This window comes from Columba livia, chromosome 15 (assembly GCF_036013475.1).
Source record: "Columba livia isolate bColLiv1 breed racing homer chromosome 15, bColLiv1.pat.W.v2, whole genome shotgun sequence".
Taxonomy (NCBI): domain Eukaryota; kingdom Metazoa; phylum Chordata; class Aves; order Columbiformes; family Columbidae; genus Columba; species Columba livia.
The window spans coordinates 7929092-7948267 of record NC_088616.1 but is presented as its reverse complement, the minus strand read 5'-3'; the positions used below and the strand labels follow the sequence as shown (position 1 = coordinate 7948267).

Here is a 19176-nt window from a genome sequence, read left to right as displayed (position 1 = left end):
ACCTCTGCTGAGGGACCCAATGGCTGCTGGAACCCTCTCCCCAGAGCCGGCTGGGGCCAAGAAGTGGCCAGGTCCTCAAAGACCGCTTGTATAGGGTGACAGTGTCCAACAGCCACCGAAGACTGGGACTGTACAAGGTGGATTTTCAGCCTCCCTCAGGGCACAATTCGGGCGACCAGGATCAGTCAGCACCACAGGGCACAGGCACTGGCTTTGCTCTTGTAGCAGTGATCTATACATTGGTGCTCTGACCAAACACATGACTTGCCTCCTAAAGCTCTTCCTGGTGCCACCGCCGGCTCAACAGAGGACAAGGAGCACCAGCAAACCTTCCTGAGGGCCCAGCAGTCAGAGGCCGCAGGATCAACCCAGGCAAACAGATGAGAAACGTCACAGCTCAGGGTGGATGTTCTTTATTTGTGGCCTGCAGGAAGGAGCAAAACCTGGCAAGTCTACAATCAAGTAGGAAAGACAATCAAGTAGAAAAACAAGCTTTATGGAATTCAGGATAAGCTTAAAGATTGCCGTCAGCAGCAGGAGGCCGCAGCACACGAGCAGGGTGTGTGTGTGTGTGTGTGTGCCCCTGAGGTGCTCGCACCAGGGGCATGTTTGGCTCTGGCAGCCCAGCGCAGAGCTGGTGCGGCCCCTGCATCAGTCAGCTCAGAAAGGACTGGATTTCAGTAGCCCTTGATTCACCCTCAGCTGTAGTGTCTGTATGAAGAAAGGAGACAGCACGAGACTGACAGACTGGGGGGCAGACAGACAACTGGACATTCCAGGCTCCCAACAGATACAGTACTATAGCGTACAGAGCCAGCTCTGATAGGCTCCAACCTCACACCACCTCTACTCCCAGAAGGACACCCCAGCTAAATCTGCTCTGGGGACTGCTGCCCCTTTAGGAACCCCCCAGAGGGGCCAGGGCCATTTCCCCTGCCAGTGGCCAGCTTGGTTCTTGTTTCCTCCCATCCCAAGAGCTGCCAGTTCCTGTTGCCAAGCCAGAGCTGCCCCCAAAATGCTGATCTCAGCCCAGGACAGGCTGAACTACTCTCCCCTCCCAAAAAGGAGCTGCTGCTGGGGGTCTTGGGCAGCTCCCAGGGTGAAATGGGGGAGAGGGGAGGAAGAGGACAGGTAACCATGGGCAGCACTGCCAGGGACTTGGGAAAGGCCAGGAGAGCAAATCAGAGGAGACACAAATGGACAGTGAATGTCACAGCCTGCACACCCCACACTGTCCCTGCACCCTCTGCCATGTCACCTCAGAAGAAAGTAACAGCACAGAACAGGGGTGGCCTTGCTCCCCACCCAGCACCCTAGCACTTCCTCCCGGAGGCATAATCAGTGTAACTACCAGTTACCGGCAGCAACTATCGGCTATGACACTGTGAGACGTCACCCCAAGATGTCCCAGAGCAGCAGCACTCCATCTTGTTTCTGTCCATCGGTCAGTCTCAGGCTGTCCATCATTGATTTTTGTTTGCTCCTGCAGCCCAGAAATCTGCAAGACAGCAGGGAGTGGGTACAGAGTTCTGCCCAGGCCTGCTGGGCTGGGGGGGCGCTGCCAGGCAGGGGGCGAGGGGAAGGGAAACCCCTCTCCTAGAAAGCCCCAGTACCCAGGCGTCAGCTCCCATCCCACCTCTGCAGAATCCTGCATACAGTTCAGCTGCAACACAAGACACATCGCAGTACCTCATGCAAGGGAGAAAAGAGAGGCAGAAGCTGTCAGGACCCCCTGTGCCCAGTCCTGCTGATGAGGCACAATAGAGGGGAATGATGTCGCTTCAGGGGACACTCGGAAGCGTCCAGACATGGACCCTCCAGCAGAAACAACAAGAGATACCACATAAACCCCAGTCTCAGAGGAAAAACCCAGCAATTTCTCCTGCCTCTCCCAAGTAATCCCTAGAACCATCCATGAAGACTCAAAAGATGTTCCCCATGTTGCTCAGTGCCTGCTCTGATAACAGCACGGGGGAAGACTTTGCTCCACCTTCCCAAAAAACAGAGGAAGGCTTGAAAAAAGTGCTTTCATGTCAAGACCCGGGCTGGCTACCCTCACCCAGAAACCCTGACATCCACCATCTGTCCCCTCTGCCCCAACACAGGAGGGGCAGAGCCTAGTGCTGGTACCAGATGACCAAGGCACTTGAAGAAGGCTGACATGAGCCCTGCTTTATTTCCACAGAGCGGGAAATGCACGTCACCTAGAGTTTAGCAGAGGATGAAGCAATACCCAGCAAGGCGGGGAAGTTGTTGGCAGAGGTCAGCCAGCTCCCACCATCCACGACCAAGGTGGTTCCCGTCACATAGGAGGAGAGGGGGCTTGCCAGGTACAGCGTGCTGTGGGCGATCTCCGTCTTGTTCCCTGCACGCTGGAGGGGGATCATGTCGAACTGGCCTCCTTCCTCAGCAAACTTCCCACCTAAATGGTGGAAAAAAGAGTGAGGTAGGACCATGGACCTCCTGTCCACCACCACTGCCTGCCAGACACAGCAGCACTGCTTGCACAGGGCTTGCCGAGAGCCCCAGGGAACCTGGAGGAGGTCTTGGCACAGTCGTGGGGACAGCCCAGAGGAAGAGGCTTCAGAAGAGGGTTAAATGAGGGGAGCTCAAGCCCAGCAGTGGGGTTTGTACCACAACACTGAGTTCAAGACAAGACCTCAGAGAGCTTTCCCAGACTCCGTGGATGAACGCACATGCCACTGATGGACTGCAAGAGCTGCACCATCAGGCACGGCAGGTGGTCAGGCTGAGCTTTGTGAAAACACAATACATCATGGTGTCAAAGAGCATAAAAAGCTGCCATTCAGCAGAAAAATCAGTGCCTCGCAAGGTACCAAGGACAGGGGAAGCGCTGCTCCCCCAAAGAGACGTGCAGCTGGGTCACAGGACAGCCGCACCCAACAGCAACGGCCCCAACTGCATCACACGCCCCACGAGCTGCGTGGCACTGGTGGTCCATCACAGCCTCCTCCCAAACAGATGCCAGCAAGCCACCACTGAGCAGAGACAGGAGCTCCAGGTTGCCTCACCCAGCCGCCGGTAGCCCTCAGTGCCTGTAATGGGGCCTGGCGCCAAGCTGTTCACTCGGATGTTATTGGGTCCCCACTCCACGGCAAGATGACGGGTCATGGCATCTAGGAAGGGATTACAACAGGAATGAGAAATGGAGAGCAGAGCCATTCCAATAACTTCTGTAGGGGGCAAAAAGCCACAAGAGACTGGACAAGAATGTAGGGCCCAGTAAAAGCAAGCCTGGGGGAGAGAAGGGCCTCAGCCCAAACCTATAACCACACCAATTTACATTCACCTCTCCCATTCCAATATTCAGGAAGAACCAGCCTCCTTACTGATTCTCACACAGAGTCCCAGCAAGGAGTGTTTAGGTACCTATGGCAGCCTTAGCAGAACCAGCATGCACCTGGAGGGCCTGCCCTCGGTAGCTCAGGGTTGCTGTGATGTTAACGATGATCCCGCCATGGTCCTGGGGAAGGAAAGGAGATGCGGTGTTAGGCAGCAAGCAGCACAAAGGTTCGCATAGGAGAGTGATGGGACAAGAGAGCTGGGCTCACCCATGGGCACTGCCACCTCTGCAGTAACTCATCACCAAGGCAGCACTGCCCACCCAGCCTCAGCAAACTGAGGCAGCCAGCAGGGCCATTGCAGAGAGGTGAGAGATGCAGGGGACAAGCAAAGGCCAAGGGAAAGGAGAGGAGCTGGAAAAGGAGCGGCAGATCACAGCTTCTCACAGGCAGGTGGCAGAGCATGGAAAGGTGCCACAAAAGTCAAAGCCCCATGGCTGGGTACAGGCAGGATTCCTGGTTCCTGTGCAGGGGCTGCCATTTCTGGGGTGGAATGGACTGGATCTGAGCAGGGTGGTGGCAGAGGCCCAGCAGCCTGGGCCTTGCTACATGGGTTCTGTGCTCCCTTCTGTCCTTCAAACTTCCCTGAATTTCTCAGGAGCAAAGTGTGGCTTGTTTGACACTAACCTCCTGCCTACCAGGAGCCTTTCCAGCAAGTCTTCTGGCTCTGGTTCCACTTACCCGGAAATATTTCTCAAAGAGGACTTTGGAGGTGTTGAAGGTGCCAATGGTATCAATATCTATCACAGTCTTGAAGGCATTGAAGGACAGGGCGCTGGCTGGGCACAGAAAGTTTCCTGCAGCACCTGAAGAACAAGCAGCCAGGAGCAGAGTCAGATGGGGCCAGGAGAGATCAGGCAGGCTCAGTGCACTTCTGCAAGAGGGAAGGCAAGCGATACCATCTGAGTAGACTGGAGAGCATGGGGATAGACAACTTGTGGCTCTGGGTGCCCAGTAGCACAGCCAGCCTGAGGGCAGGAGGGTGCTGGTGCAGTGAGAGCAGGGATATCCACACCCAGGCAAGCAGGGATGGCCATGTATCATGAGCAGGTCTCTGCTTCCTCGGAGCCCATCTCCCACAGGCTGTCCAGATGCTCCCAGACCAAAGCAGCATAAGCCAAATGTACCAAATCTTCCCCCTTCCCACCCCAGCAGCTCACCATTAATGAGGATGTCAATCCGCTTGAATTCTTTCAGTGCCTCATCCACCGCTGCCTCAATGGTTTGGGGCTGCCTGACATCTAGGGACAGAGGGAGGCACTGCTGGCCTGTGGCTGCCACCAGCTTTTTAGAGGCCTACAAAATAACAGAGGTGAGGTTTTTGCTGTGGCTCTGCCCTTCAGTGAGGGTTAGACCCAGACCTTGTAACAGGAGAGGAAGAAGTCAGGCAGAAGCCCCATCCAAAATGGCTTCAGATGGCTTCAGCCTGGCAGCAGGTAAAGCCCTGGGGTAGCCAGAGAAAGCTCCTGCATGTCACATCCCAGCCACACAACAGACTGACCCTGAGGCCTCACCAGGCGCAGTTATCTCCATGGCCTGTCATTGACATATCCCCAGCAGCATCTCTGCAGGGCAAGTACAAAGGTTGGACCCAAACAAGGCATTTTTGACATGAGCCCAGGCACAGTTAACCTTTAGATCCAAAAATGTCAGTAGGCAAAAGGACAAATGCAGAACAGCAGTTGCCAGGGTCACTGCCTGCGAGGCAGAGCCGGCCAGCTCTGCGGCTCAGTGCCTGCCACAAACCAGCCCCGCGGTGCTCGTTAAGAACATGACTCTCCCCAGCAAATTAAGCATAGGAGTTGCACAAACTACGCAACACCCAGCAACATTCCTCCTCGGGCTCATTGGGCCCTTCCAGGCTTTGAGCCCCAACTAGTACACACCAAGTGTCAAGAGCATGGGCAAGCAGCCCCTGCGTGCTCAGAAGACCCCAGCCCCTTAGGAACAAAAAGCCGCTGAGCTTTGCGGCTTGTTTTCTGGTACGTGACCATGAAGAAATGTGAAATGACAGCACTAACCACCTCCAGGCATCTGGGTCATGCCAGCTCACTCCCAAGTGCCGATTTTGATCATTATTACATTTCAGTGAAGGCCCCACATAGCTACCGCAAAGCGCTCTCACAGTCACTTTTGGCTTGAGACCGCAGCACAAGCCACAGTGAGGAATGGAAACTGATCAGCCAAACCCCAGCCTGGGGTCAGACACGTGGGGGTGGGTGCTTGCTCAGACCAACCATCCACAGGGTAGCTACAGCCCAGTAGAGCTTCCCAGCCCTACATCCTCCAGATGCAATATAAATGAGACTTGGGGGATCAGAGTACTTCCCCCAGCCCAGGTAACCCTTGGACAAAGAGGACTTGCCCTACTTGAGGCTGAGATTCAGGTTGGACCTTGGGTTCTGCCACTTCCCTGCTGACAAACCTTCCCCACAGTTTGTTTTGCTCTGTCTCATCAACAAAAAGGTGATGTGATACCTGGAACAGAAACTCCCAAAGCTTGTGGGGGAAGGTATGTCCATAATTAATTGAGCTCTACTGCAAGGTGCAGTAGGTACAGCTTATCCTAAACCCACACCTGTCCTGCACGTCACTGCTGGTGCTGGAGTGCTCAGAGCTGGCAGAAGACAAGGCAGCACTGGCGAGGCACTCCTGTTGCACTATTCCCAGGGCTCCCAGCTTTGCCCAAAGAAGAGGGCAGAAGGAATTCCAGGTGTTCACAGCTCTCCCTTCTGCTTGCCTCTCCCGCTGGAGCCCACAGACTCACCTCTGACACTCGTTGCAGGTTCCGGCTTGCGATGACTGTCCGGCAGCCGTGCCTGCAAAGAAGACACTGATGAGAATGACCACACTGCACCAGCTCCTCTCAGTCATCTCAGCTTTCTGGGGATTACCAGGAGTTTGGTCGGTGAGCAGCAGGAGATGGCACAACATCCCTAGAGGGAGTGCTGCTCCTCCAAACCCACAGGGCTCACGAAGGGGCAGAGTTCTGGCCGGGGCACCGGAGACCCGTCCCAGCGCTGTGCTGGGGCAGCCCCAGCCTCCCACAGCTCCAGTCTGCAGGGCTGCCCGCATCTCGTGTTCGCAGCTCTCCTAAGGGCTCTGTTACCCCCAAATTCACACCCCAACTCTTCCAGGCCGCATTACCACAGCCGCCTCAGGGGAAGCGGAGCTTTTCCCGCTCTGTCCCACCGGCGCCCCAGGAGACCCCGCGGGCACCGCCGCCACCCGCAGCCCCGCCGCGCTCCCCCACCTCATGAAGATCTCGGCGATGCGGAAGCCGATGCCCGAGCCGCCGCCGGTGATGAACGCCACCTGGCCCCTGGGGGACAAAAGGACAGTCAGAGGCGAGCGCCGAGCAAGGCGGGCAGGAGAGGCCGCACACCTCAGGCCGCGGCCCCGCACCCAGCGGCCCGAGCTGAGGCCCCGAGGCGGGCCGCAGCCCTCAGCGCCCCGGCACTCACGCCAGGATGTCGGGGCTGAAGAGGTGGCGGTACTCGCGGAGGCACTCATCGCTGTCCACGTCCGGCGCCGGCCGGGGTGCTGCTGCTGCCGCCTCCGCCATGGGTGCCTCACCGCAGAGCACGCCGGGACAGCGCCGCCGCAGAGCATGCCGGGAGATGTAGTCCTGCATGCGCAGGGGTCGGCAGGCGTTGCCTGGCAACGGCGCGTGGCTGGAGCGGCGTCCCATGGCGCCCCCCAGTGTCCCCAGGGGCACACTGGTGTGCCGGTGACAGCCCGGCGACACCGCCGGCCCTCCCAACGATTTCCCAGTGCTCCCTGGAGCCCCTCGGACGCCCCTTGCCAGCCCAGACCCACCCCGGGCTCTTCCAGGGACCTGCAGAGCCTCCTGCTGCCCCCGGGAACAGCCCAGTGACCCCCAGAGCTGCCCAGTATCACCGCAGTGCCCCCTGACGACACACAAGCACTTCACAGGGACATCTCTGTCTCTCAGAGCTGCCCAATACTGCCCCAGTGGCCCCCAGGACAGCGCAGTGCCTTCCAGTACTCTGACGACATTCCAGTGCCTCCCAGAGATTCCCAGTACCAGCCCAGGGCTGTGCCAGTCCCTCCCAGAACCTCCCAGTATCACCGCAGTGCCTCCTGGGGACATCTAAGCACTTCACAGGGACAACCCCGTGCCTCCCAGAGCTTGCCGGTATCACCCCAGTGCCCCCCAGGGACAGCCCAGTGCCCCCCAGTACCACCCTAATGCCCCCCAAAGACATCCCAGCCCTTCACAGTGACATCCCAGTGCCTGACTTTCCCAGTACCTCCCCAGAGCTTCTCAGTACTGTCCCACGGCCACCCAGTGACATCCCAGTTCCTCCCAGAGCTTTCCAGTACCACCCCAGGGATATGCCAGTGCCTCCCAGAGCTTCCCAATATCCCCGCAGTGAGCTCTGAGACATCCCATTATCGTTCCAGTGCCCCCAGTACCACCCCAGTGCCCCCTGGTGGCCCCATGGCTGCCTGACAGTGTTCAAGGGAGGGGACCGGAGCCGTGATTGGAGGCACGGGGTTTATTGAGGGGCTGGGGGTCCTGCCCGGGGTGGGGGGGTCGGTGCCGGCCAGGGCTGCCCTACGGCCCCCAGGTGTAGTCCCGGTCTCCACTCTCCCAGGCCACCAGCTCGCTCCGCTGGAACCAGAAGCCAATCTCCCGCTGGGCCGTCTCCACCGAGTCACTGGCGTGGACCACGTTCCTGCGCAGGGATGGGGACGGTGCCGTGGCCGTGGGGTCCCAACGCCAGCCCTGACACCTGCCCCGCACCCCTACCTGCTGACGTGCATGCTGAAGTCTCCCCGGATGGTGCCTGCCGCCGCCACCGCTGAGTCCGTATCCCCCACCATGGCCCGTGTGGACCTGACCACGTTGTAGCCCTCCCACACCTGTGGGACAGGGGACACCTGAGCCCCCTGGATTCTCCCCAGGACCCCCAAAACCCCTGTCGCAGCCCCTCACCATGGCCACCAGTGGCCCTGAGGTCATGTAGGCGAGGAGCGCTGGGTAGAAGGGCTTCTGCCGCAGCTGCTGGTAGTGCTTGTCCAGGAGACCCTGGTCTGCCTGATGGCAGTACAGAGTGGCAGTGGGGACACCTGGCCAGTGCTCCCCACTGGCACTGCCTCACGGCACCCCCTGACCCAGCTGCAGGGCGTGGGGAGCTGGGTCCCTGGGGGGACAGGTGACAGCTCGGTGGGGACGGATACCTGGAGTAGCTTCATGGCCACCAGCTTGAAGCCACGCCGCTCAAAGCGCTGGATGACGTTCCCCACCAGCCGCCGCTGCACCGCGTCTGGCTTCACCAGCACCAGTGTCTTCTCCTGCAGCTCTGGGGGGGCTGCGTGGGGACAGGGGGTCCAGTGTCACTGCCAGGCATGGCACACAGGTTACCGCCAGACTTGGGACATGGGCATGGCTTGTGGCAACACGACTGCGTACTGCGCCTGGGGCACCACGTGTCACTGCTCAGTTCCAGCAGGCAGCGGCTGCTGTGGGGTGATCCTGTCCCCATCCCTGTCCCCATCCCAGGGCTGTATCCCCCTGGCCGAGCTGTGCCTTGCAGACAGGGAGGGTCCTGCGGGAGACACAGGGGACACATTGCAAAGCCCAGGTAGGTGCTGGGAACACATTTGTGGCTGGGAAACACCCTTTAACAGGCTGGTTCTGGTTTCAGCTGCCATGTCCTGGTGTTTGGGTTGCAGGAGCCCGCCCATGTGCCATCGCTCCTGCCCGGGCTCAAGTGCTTCCCCTTGCCTGGAGGCAGCGGGGCACCAGCCTTGGCACAAAGCAGGCCTCTGGTTGCAGCCCTCCGCTGACGGAGAGCAAAATGGATACTGTGAGATGGCAGGGTCCAGCGTCACTGTCACCCGTGGACTGAGGCACAGCAGGGTCCAGCCTCACCATCACCCACGGCACCGTGAGACAGCAGGGACCAGCATCACCATCACCCCCTCAGCCCTGACGCTGGCTCTGCTGGAGCCACGCTGGCTGGAGGGGACAGAAGTCCCCAGGGGACAGCATGTCCTGTCCGACAGAGGAACAGGACAGGAAGGAGGAAAAGGGAGAGGGAGAGAGGCCGCCAAGCCGGGACATTCCTTGCCAGCCCCAGGCTTCAGGGTCCTGCCCTGGGCTGTGAGGCCAGGCCCCAGTGCCAGTGGGAGCAGACCCCACGATGTAACCCACTCTTCTGGGTGTTGCTGGACGTGACCAGGCTTCACACAGCTCCCACCCTGGGGATGGCACAGGGGTTGACCCATCCCAGCCCTGGGGACACAAAACCCCTCAGGATCCACAGAACAGTGCCAGAGGAGCCACCAGCTCCAGCCTCTGCCCCATCATGGTGCATGGGAAGGGGCAGGAGACTGCGGCACTGACCCGCACTGCAAAGAAGTGAAAGGCCCCATAAGCTGGACACCCCCTCTGAAGGGCTGCCCCTTGAGCAGAGGGACAGGGCACTGGGGGGCCAGGGCGACTAGGAGGGGATGGGGCAGTGGGCACCACAGGGACACACTGGGGACAGGAGCCCCAGGGGGCAGGATGGGCAGGGGACTGAAGCAGGACAGGGATGGGGATCGGGTTCACAGGGGCAGGATGAGGGCAGGATGGGGACAGGATAGGATGCTCAGGAGCAGGACAGGGATTGGGATGGGGTCCCCAAGGGCAGGATAGTGAAGCAGCGGAGGGCAGGATGGGTATGGGGAGAGGGTCCTCCAGGGCAGGACAGTGATGGGGACCGGGCCCCCAGGGCAGGATGAGGATGGGGACAGGGTCCCCAGGGGCAGGATGGGGAAGGGACTGAGGGCAGGACAAGGGTGGGGACAGGGTGCCCGGGAAACAGATGGGGAAGGGGCCGGGGGCCAGGACGGGGCCGTGTCTCACCGGAGCCGTAGCAGCGGGGCCCGTGGGGGAGGCTCAGGCCCGGCTGCCCCCGCAGCAGGCTCCGGGCCAGGCAGCGCCCCAGGGAGCCCATGGAGGGGCCGGCGGGTCGGACCTGGCCACGGCGGGGCTCGGCAGCCCCGCGGAGGCTTTAAGAGCCCGTCCGAGCCCGGGGATGGGTCAGGTTTCCGTCCCTCCCCTTAAAGCAGCCGCCGGGACCGGGCGGCCACCGCGCCTGCACGGAGCATCCCGCTACAGGGCATCCCCGGCACGGAGCATCCCCCCGGTGCGGAGCGTCCCCGGTACAGAACAGTACGGAGCATCTCCGGCACGGAGCATCCTCGGTATGGAACAACCTTCTCCTTTGGAGCATCCCCCGGCACGGAGCCCTTCCTTCTGCGGGGCTGAGCCCCAGTGGGAGCAGAGCCTGCACCACCCCACGGGTGACCCAGGGACATGTGGGGCCCAGACCCTGCGAAAAAACAGACCTGCTTCGAGCTTTACCCCAATGGTGCAGGCGAGGACAGACCCCGCATTAGTCTGTCCAGCCTGGGGTGCAAGGGAGCGCAGTGCTGCATGGACCCTCCAGCCCTGTTGAATGGCCACAGTGGCAGCACCCAGGCTAGTGCCCTCCCCGTGGGACACGGGGCTGCCCTGGACACGTAGTGTGTGCTGGGAAAGGGGTGCAAGGCCCCGGGTCTCCTGCAGCACAGCCCAGGTGGGAGCCTCTGTGTTTTAAATCATCACTGAAGGCTGTGGGAAGCAGGGAGGGGGTCGAGCCCTGTGCATGCAGAGGTGACAGGGACAGAGGCCCCTTCCTCCACTCCAGCCTGTGCTGAAGGAGGCAGAAAAGACAGGGAGTTTGTGAAGCAGCAATGGGCACAGCCTTGGTTGCGGGAGAGAAGGATGCTCCTCTTCACAGCACTCCTCCTGCTCAGATTTGAGTTTTCCTTGGGGTTGAAGTAAACAGGTGAGGGAGCTCTGCCTGCTCCTGAAAGGCAGTTCTCCAGGGTCTGGTTTGTACAGGCAGCCCCATCCTAGATCCCATGCTGGGAAAGCACTCTATTGACCTTACTCTCCCTCCCAAACTCTCAAGACACCTTTTGGGAGAGCAGCTTGACACAAACATTGCTATTAAAATATCTGCTAGTTCACAGAACATCCTGATCACTTCAAGCCTGTTTTCTAAACCTGTGATAATGAGTGATGAGTCAAGGAACACACACAACGCACAGGGGCTCAAGGTGATTAATGGGGCTGGGGACCCCAGGGAGGCTGCGCTTGGCTCCTTGGTCTCCATCTCCTTCCTCACTTCCTTCCTGTCCCCCCAAGTACAGGGAGTAGGGGGACCAGGGCTTCCAATAGCCACAGTCTGGGGGCACATGGGGAATGTGCTCAGCACAGCTGCAAAACCATTTGACATGGCTTCCCATGGGCAGAGATCAGAGGCTCTTGCAAAATGGACTCTTTGCTGGCCAGAAGCTGGAGGGCTAAAGGATGGAAAATTCCCTCTCCAGTATCTGCTGTGCCAGGGGTGACAGTACAGAACGCAGCATTCTTGGAGGAAGAATAAGGCAGCCAGGTACACAGAAATCAGGTGCCTTTCGATATTAATCCAGGGAGCTGCCTGGCTCACACAGAGCGCTGGGTGATGGCTGGGGAAGGAGAATCAGCTTTCAGCACAAGGGGTGGCAGGTTCCAGCCTGGGCTTTGGCCACCTTCCAGCTACTGCCCTTGACCAGATGCTCAGCAAGGTAAAAAACATGAAAAATATGTACTTTCACCCTCTGTCAACTCAATGTGTTGCAAGAAACAGAAGCAGCACCAGCCCAGAGAGCCATACCATTAAGAGGTGAAGTCCCCTCAGCCCATCTCTGAGGGAAACCACCCCCTGGGTGCTTGGTGCTGTCCCCCACCACAGCTTGGAGCAGGGCACTAGAGACTAGGGTGGCAGCTCAGGAGGGAAAGGCTCTGTGGACAGGTTTGGAGCATGCACCACACCTTCATAGACTTAAAACTTGGAGTCCTTGATTTTTCTGGTGGTTATTAAGTGCAGATGGTGACACTGAGTTACTCCAGAGCTGTCTGCTCCAAACCGCATGCTCCTGGTGCAGTTTCTGGCTGGTCAGAGCTCCGCGGTCTGCTGGCAATCACCTCCCACCTTCGCACTGGTCTTCGCACACCTGTGACCTCTGCAGACAGTGGTTCACAGCCCTTGGGTGCAGGGACTGTACTGAGGCATGGTCTGAGCAGGCTGGACTCTGGTTCACATGCAACTTTCAACTCCAGCTGCTTGCCCCAGGGCATGGAGCACAAACATCAAACTGGTCCCAGTACAGACTGACTGGATGCAAGGCTCTGTCTGTCCACAGGTTATCCAAACAGTATATGCTAGCACCGAGCAGTAAACATGTGCATGGCATGATGTTTTCCACAAAACTGTAAAGAAACCATGGAACAAGTGTTCCTACACTCCAACTCACCCTTGATGCCTCCTGGATGTCCACAAGCAGCCATGTCACTCAAGTCCACTTCTACAGAGCTTTACCAGAGAACCCATGTTAACCACACCACCTCCAGGCTTGCTGTCCTCTCAGTGACCAGTGCTGTTCCCACCACACAGCCCTTGTGATTAAGCCTGATTTAACACTCTACATGGGCTACCTGACCAGAGACTTCAGGGGAAAAAAAAAATCCTTCCCAGCTGCATGATCAGAGATTCAAAAGTTCTACAAAGCCTGGTCCTTCATGCTCAGATGCTGCTATTGGGTCATTCCAGCCAGCTTCTGGGCCTTCAGCTCAGGTCTCCTACAATGCAACACTGTGAATGTTCAGAGACTTTCCTCCTGCAGGCAGCTCTTGATCAATTCAGACAAGAGACTGCTAGGGGAACAAACAGAACATCACCACAGGTAGCAGAACACACTAGGGAGCACACGTGGTAAATATAATACAACAACGGGAGAGTGGAGAAAGAAGCCAACACTAGTGTGCACCAGCTCCATACAGCACCCTTCAGGAGCTGTTGACTTTGTGGGGAGCCCGGACAAGACGTTTCTGCACCCAGGGTGCAGTATGGGCACCGCAGGGACCTGCTGCCTGTCTTCCTGCCTGATCCCGGGGAAAGGCTACGGATTGCTGCCTGCAGCTGCATTTTGATCTAGTGGAACAGCTTGGCGACAAATAGGCCCTGCAAGGAAACTAAACAAGCTACAAGTTATTTAAAACAACAAAGTAAGCACTTTATTTCCATTAAGCATGTTGTTTTAGTATCACAATGGAATGATGAGAAAACGTTTAAAAAAAACCCAAAAAAAGTCTCTAATCCCCACAAACAGCAGGGAGGTTTTCAAGGCAATTTAAAAACGAAGGGAGTGACAGAAGTGCCAAAACAGTCCCAACATCACAAGTCTCCTCCTCCAAGAGCTGGGCAGGGGCAGGAAGGTGGAATGACACGAAGGTACGAATGTCTGAAGTAGTCTTTGGCGCTTCTGCCTTACGTTTGATACGTACATGATCTCTCAAGACAACTCCACAGAAATCTCTGGAAGCAACAAAGTGCTACGTTAGTTGAACAAAACCCCAGCGCGAGGACTTTCCGTGCAGCTGAGATGCCCTGTGGTTGGGCGTTAAGACACATCCTGCAGACAGTGCTGACTCCAGCTGGGGGCCTTTGGGTTGGGAGAGGACAAAAAAAAGGAAGCGTGGTGCGTGAATCCAAGAAGATGTGCCCATGTGCAAGACACCGCGTCCTGCAGTACTGATGAAACCAGGGAGGAGAGAAGGTGGTGGCAAAACGAAACATAGATCCGTTCCCTACAGTGATCAAAACATGAGTCCAGTGCAGCAACTATAGTTTCACAGTTCCAGGGGGCAAACTGTCATTGCAGAGTCTGTAGTAACGCAGGTCATTCACCAGTCTGTGCACATTCTGGGTAAACGATGGCAGATCCTGGAAAAGATCAAACAACACATTGTACCGCAAACAGAATAGTACTTATCTTACAGCAGAGAGGAACCGAGAGGGCCAGACACCCACCTGTATTTTCATACAGGAGAACAGACCCCTTCCTCCACAGTCTGAGCCCAGTTTCTGCAGCCCATATGCAGGGAGCAGGGATGCTCTAGAGCTGCTCTGTGCACAGAGCTGACCACAGAGAACCGGGCTCTGTTCACAGCACCAGCTCCTCGCTGTGCAGTCAGGCACCACATGAATGGTCACAGCGTGGCCACGTGCAGCAACCACCATTCGCTGTATTGCTGCCAAGGCTCCTGGGTGCCACGTACCCTGTAACAAGGGCCAGTTTCCCTGAAGAGCAAATGCCTCCTAGGGTCCAGTGATTCTCCCCAGGCTCCTTTCCTATCTTCTCCCTTGGTTTCAAACTCCCTTCCACCTCCCACAGGAGAGGAAGCACTCAACGGACGAGCCAGCTTCAGCAGATGGGAACCATGACCTGCTGCACTGCCATAATGTTCCCCAGGAGGTTACAGACCCCCCATTTGTTCCATGCTCGTATGAGGAATTTGAAAGAATTGTGAGGCATTGCAGCTACTCTGCTGTTGTCTTCAATCATGGAGTTGTTTAAGTTGGAAAAGACGTTCAAGATCATCAAGTTCAACCATTAACCCAACACTGCTATGTCCACCACTAAGCCATATCCTTAAGAACCTCATCTACGCATCTTTTAAACCTCTCCAGGGATGGTGACTTAATCACTTCCCTGGGCAGCCTGTTCCAATGCCCAACAGCCCTTTCAGTGAATACATTTTTCCTAATGTCCAATCTAAACTTCCCCTGGTGCAACTTGAGGCCATTTCTTCTTGTTCTATCACTTGTTACCTGGGAGAAGAGACCAACACCCTCCAAGCTACAACCTCCTTCCAGGCAGTTGTGTAGGGAGTGAGGTCTCCCCTCAGCTCCTGTTCTCCAGGCTGAGCCCCCAGGTCCCTCAGCTGCTCCATCACACTCGTGCTCCAGACCCTCACCAGCTCCATTCACTTCTCTGAACTTGCTCCAACACCTCAAGGTCTTTCTTGTTGTGAGGGGCCCAAAACTGAACACAGGGTTTGAGGTGCAGCCTCACCAATCCTGAGCACAGGGCAGACGTGACCCACAAACAACTGGCCATCAGCTGGAGTGAGATTTTGGCAAGGATCTGAGCGTCCCACTCCAGAAAGTGTCAGTCTACCCCTACGAAAACTTCATCCAGGAAACACATCCCTAACTCTCACAGCATTCAGCAGCCTGGCTACCTACAGCAAAAACTTCTTGGCGAGGCATTGCTGAACATAGAAGTGTTTGCAACAAAAGGGGTCCTGCCTCAAAACACTGTCCTGAGAAGCTGAGGGCTGTCTGTCATCATGTTCTAGGAGAAAAACGCGGTACATCCTGGCAATACCAACATTCTGCTGCAGCTCTTCCCCTTCCTACCTTGTCCATTTTGAAATTCCTTGCCAGCACGTTTTTCTGGTTCGAGTCCACACCATCACAACTGGCCAGGAACTCGGGGAGAAAGGCTGAGTAGAAGCCATCGAAGTCCACTGAGGCCATATTGTAGGTGGCAATGCCGATCTCCTCCTGCAGCAGGTCGTGCGACTTGTGGACAAGCACTTGAAGCAGCACATTTACAAACTGGAACAGCATGGTCGTCCGGAAGATCTTCTGCACAGTGAGAGAAGCAGACAGTCAGGAATATTCACACCAGCCATTCTCCCACAAGAGGGACCACAGCAACCAGCACAGCACTTCAGAAGTACAAATTCATCAAGGTCAGAACAGGCACCGGGCCACTCCAACATCAGCAGCTTCTGAGCAATCAGTGGGGTCTGCGCTCTTGTGAGCACAGAGCTAATTTTCCAAGAGAAGATCACAAATGGCTACAGTGAGCTAGGATTAATTTCAGCTTTAAAGGTAACAGTGATTTCCATCACACGTGTCTGACACAAGTTTTAAGCAAACAGCATCAGGTCCCATTCAAACTCCAGCCAGTTTTAGGCCTGCACGGCGCTCCTGAAAGCCAGGGAATCTGGCTGCAACAGGCAGCTGTAAACATGACAGGCTATCCTTTAGTTGTCACCACAGATGCAAACCTGAAAGCTCTGCTTTCACAGGCCGGCCAGAAGGGCAAGATCCTGGATTCCAACTTTAATCCTTCCTGACAGCAGCTAACAGACCCTCTAAATTAGAGGGTCTGGGTGACAGATCCTACATGACAGCAGAGACAACCACCTGGCAGTGACCTGACTGTAAATACAGATACCCTGCTGCTGACTCAGATGAGAATGCCGGAGGGACTTGGTGCTGTGCCACAGATGACCACAATTTCTTCTTCCTCAGACAAACTGCGATGTCACTGTGCATGGCCTGTTTTCCCTCATTGTCACCAGAGGAAACACCATCAAGACTTTGCTTTGACTGACTGGAGTGGGGATCCTCCTGTGCCCACTGCAGCAGAATCAGAGAGGTGGGAATACCACCATGACCAGCAATGCATCCATCAGGATTGCAGCAACCAAAGGCTGTGGCATAAAAGCCCCCAAAATCCTGACCTTCAGTTTCTGAGCAGTTTAGAACAAGTCTCAGAAGATCACCTGCTGGTCAACAAGGACCCACCTTGTGGTACAGCTTCTGCTTGGTGTTCAGCGTCTCCAAGTAGAAGAGATTCTGCTTGAACAGGTGAATGTCAGGCTGCAGGAAGGACTGGCCAAATGCCTGCGAACAAAGCAGAATTGCAGGAAGGTGACTAATTTTACAATGAATATCAGACCTACCAGGCAGAACAACATAATTTCCACCTTGACACCAGAACAAACCCCTGGGAGCCTCTGCTGCTTCTCAGTGCAGCAAACGAACAAGACAGGCAGTTAAGTCAACCGTGATGCTGCCAGACCAAAGAGAATGAAGAAATTTTAATGGAAACATGGCCATATCCTTGCAGAACAGTTACTAAGCTGGGTCTCTCGGGAAGAGGTGGGCCAAGCTTGCGGTGAAGAGGAACAAAGCTGCTGAGCACCGCTCCCTGGGCAGGCAGTTTGCTCACAAATGGGCTGGCACACTGCCCTGCCTTCTCTGTTCCCCAGGACAAAGCCTGTTAACCCACTGATCCCTCTCTACCAGATCCAACAGTAAAGCATAGAACAAGTCCATATAAACCAAAAGACATCTTAGTCTCAAGAACACTCTACTGCATTGGCAATTTGTCCTAGTGCTAACGACAAGACTTGTAACAGAAGTAAACAGGTCAGGGCCAGCAATATATTTTTAGGTCCAGATGCAGTATGAGGCATTGGAAGGAATTAAGGTTCCTTCCTCACTGCTTGCTTCCCTGTGCAGGGAGGCACTGTGCCTTATGAGCACATCAGCAACAGCACTTTGCAAATGTGTTGATTTTCAGTGGTTCCTGAAGGCAAGACCTCACTCAGGACACAGCCTAGCCCCCATCATCCACATGTTTAATGCACTGTTGCAAGCAGCCTATGCTCCGTTGCAGAAAGGGTTCTGAACAACTGTGTGAATAGCTGAGTTACCTGCATAATGGCACTGAATTGTGCTTCGTTCTCCATCTGCTCTTCTGCTACTCCTCTTTGGACACTAGCCAACACGCTAGATTTGAAGAAGTACCGCCAATTATGGTGGAGGATCCGGAAAAGTAGCTCGAACAACTCTGCTTTCACATCAGGAGATGAGCGCTAGGAGGAGAAGAGAACAAGTTCTGTGCTGGAATCCCACTCATCCCCTGGATCCCTCTGCTTGCAGCACCCAGGCAGGTGCCACCCAGGGCGATGCTTTGCAGCCAAGGTACCAGAGCATGAAAGCGTTTCCTCCTAAGGAAGGCACCAAACTCAGCAACTGTTGGGTGATGTTAAGAACACAGCACTGAGTTTTGAGTTTTACCTCCTGCTTTGAGCACATCTGTAGTTTTAGTCTCTTTGACAATTTTGACAAAATCCTCCACTCATATTGCTTCCAATCCCCACTGCCTAGTCACCCAGTTCCCCCCGCACACGGACTAACATTTACAGGTCTTGAAAAGCAAAAAACTTTATTGCTCCCACACCCCCAGCAACATCTTCCCTTCCCATCTTCCTCTTCCTTCACCTTGTGTGAGAACAGTCGTACCTCTGCAATGATGGGGTAGACCTGCTCCATGCACAGTGAGATGACGCTGGGTAGAAAAGGCTTGAACACCTGGCCTGGCTCTTGTACCACCACTTGCAGTATTTTCAGAAACTTCTCCACCACCCGACAGCCAGTGCTGCCCTCGTGGAGGATGCTCTCTGCCAACTGCTCCCTACAACAAAAAAATCATTGCATAGGAACCTTCCTGGAGATCTGCACACTTACCTAATTTAAAGGAAAGCAGGTAGTGCCTCTAAACTTGCTCAAGTAATACAGACCAAGTACGTTAAGCCACAGAAGAGAGCTAGGTTTTGATAGATCACCTTCCCCAACAAAAGCTTGGGATTGTTGGGATACCCCCAGATCTTGGGTAGAAGCTAATAGGTAATGTGAAACTCCAGTTCAGCATCACACACTTCCAGAAAGCCCATGGGAAAGCTGAAATTGTGACTGATGTGCATGGGCTGGGTGACTCTGGACCCAGAAGAACTTTTCTTAGGTTTAACCCTGGGACATGACAAAAGTCTGGATACAAAGGAGTTGGAAACACTACACTCTTTAGGGGCAGGGAGCAGTTGTATGAGCAACTTACTAAGATAAATCATCCTGAGGGATAAGAAAAGTGACCAGCGGGGGACAATACCTGGTGAACATGTTGAGGAAGGTCTGTATGATCTGCTCGGTGAAAGGTACTCCCATCTGCACCCTCAGTCCTTGAAACAGAGTGAGGAAGAAGCTCAGCATCTCATCTGTCACATCTAAGGTAAGAACAGGAAAGCAAAAAAGATGTTAAGATAACATTCAAGTTTTTTAAGTGA

The 19176-nt window shown here is 55.7% G+C and overlaps 3 protein-coding genes across 12 annotated transcripts in view; all 3 read right to left on the bottom strand.

The window, feature by feature from the left end:
• Positions 1–397: 397 nt before the first annotated feature.
• On the bottom strand, positions 398–7068 carry DECR2 (2,4-dienoyl-CoA reductase 2). 2 transcript variants are annotated; one of them, XM_065030958.1, is made up of 9 exons: positions 6827–7068; positions 6616–6684; positions 6130–6181; positions 4523–4658; positions 4044–4168; positions 3391–3484; positions 3033–3137; positions 2205–2422; positions 398–1498 (listed from the first exon to the last, which is right to left on the bottom strand). In XM_065030958.1, exons 1-8 carry the CDS (start codon positions 7051–7053, stop codon positions 2205–2207), a joined length of 1026 nt encoding a protein of 341 aa, XP_064887030.1. In that variant the 5' UTR covers positions 7054–7068; the 3' UTR covers positions 398–1498. The 2 variants fall into 2 exon arrangements, with proteins under 2 accessions (XP_064887030.1, XP_064887029.1); XM_065030957.1 differs by having other exon boundaries at positions 2234–2422.
• An 802-nt stretch (positions 7069–7870) lies between these two features.
• LOC102083428 (nucleoside diphosphate kinase, mitochondrial-like) lies at positions 7871–10426 on the bottom strand. Of its 2 annotated transcripts, XM_013368056.3 has the most exons (5): positions 10243–10426; positions 8571–8701; positions 8326–8427; positions 8140–8252; positions 7871–8065 (listed from the first exon to the last, which is right to left on the bottom strand). In XM_013368056.3, the coding sequence occupies exons 1-5, from the start codon at positions 10331–10333 to the stop codon at positions 7945–7947; spliced, it is 558 nt and encodes a 185-aa protein (XP_013223510.2). In that variant the 5' UTR covers positions 10334–10426; the 3' UTR covers positions 7871–7944. The 2 variants fall into 2 exon arrangements, with proteins under 2 accessions (XP_013223510.2, XP_064887046.1); XM_065030974.1 differs by lacking the exon at positions 8326–8427.
• A 3030-nt stretch (positions 10427–13456) lies between these two features.
• Positions 13457–19176, bottom strand: part of XPO6 (exportin 6) — a 51132-nt gene continuing 45412 nt past the window's right edge. For all 8 annotated transcript variants that reach the window (XM_065030924.1, XM_065030925.1, XM_065030930.1 and 5 more), the window contains 6 exons: positions 19002–19116; positions 18359–18530; positions 17767–17928; positions 16853–16951; positions 15671–15901; positions 13457–14191 (listed from right to left, as the gene is read on the bottom strand). In XM_065030924.1, coding sequence (XP_064886996.1) covers positions 14090–14191; positions 15671–15901; positions 16853–16951; positions 17767–17928; positions 18359–18530; positions 19002–19116 — 881 coding nt within the window. In that variant the 3' untranslated portion in view covers positions 13457–14089. The remainder of the gene's footprint in view (positions 14192–15670; positions 15902–16852; positions 16952–17766; positions 17929–18358; positions 18531–19001; positions 19117–19176) is intronic.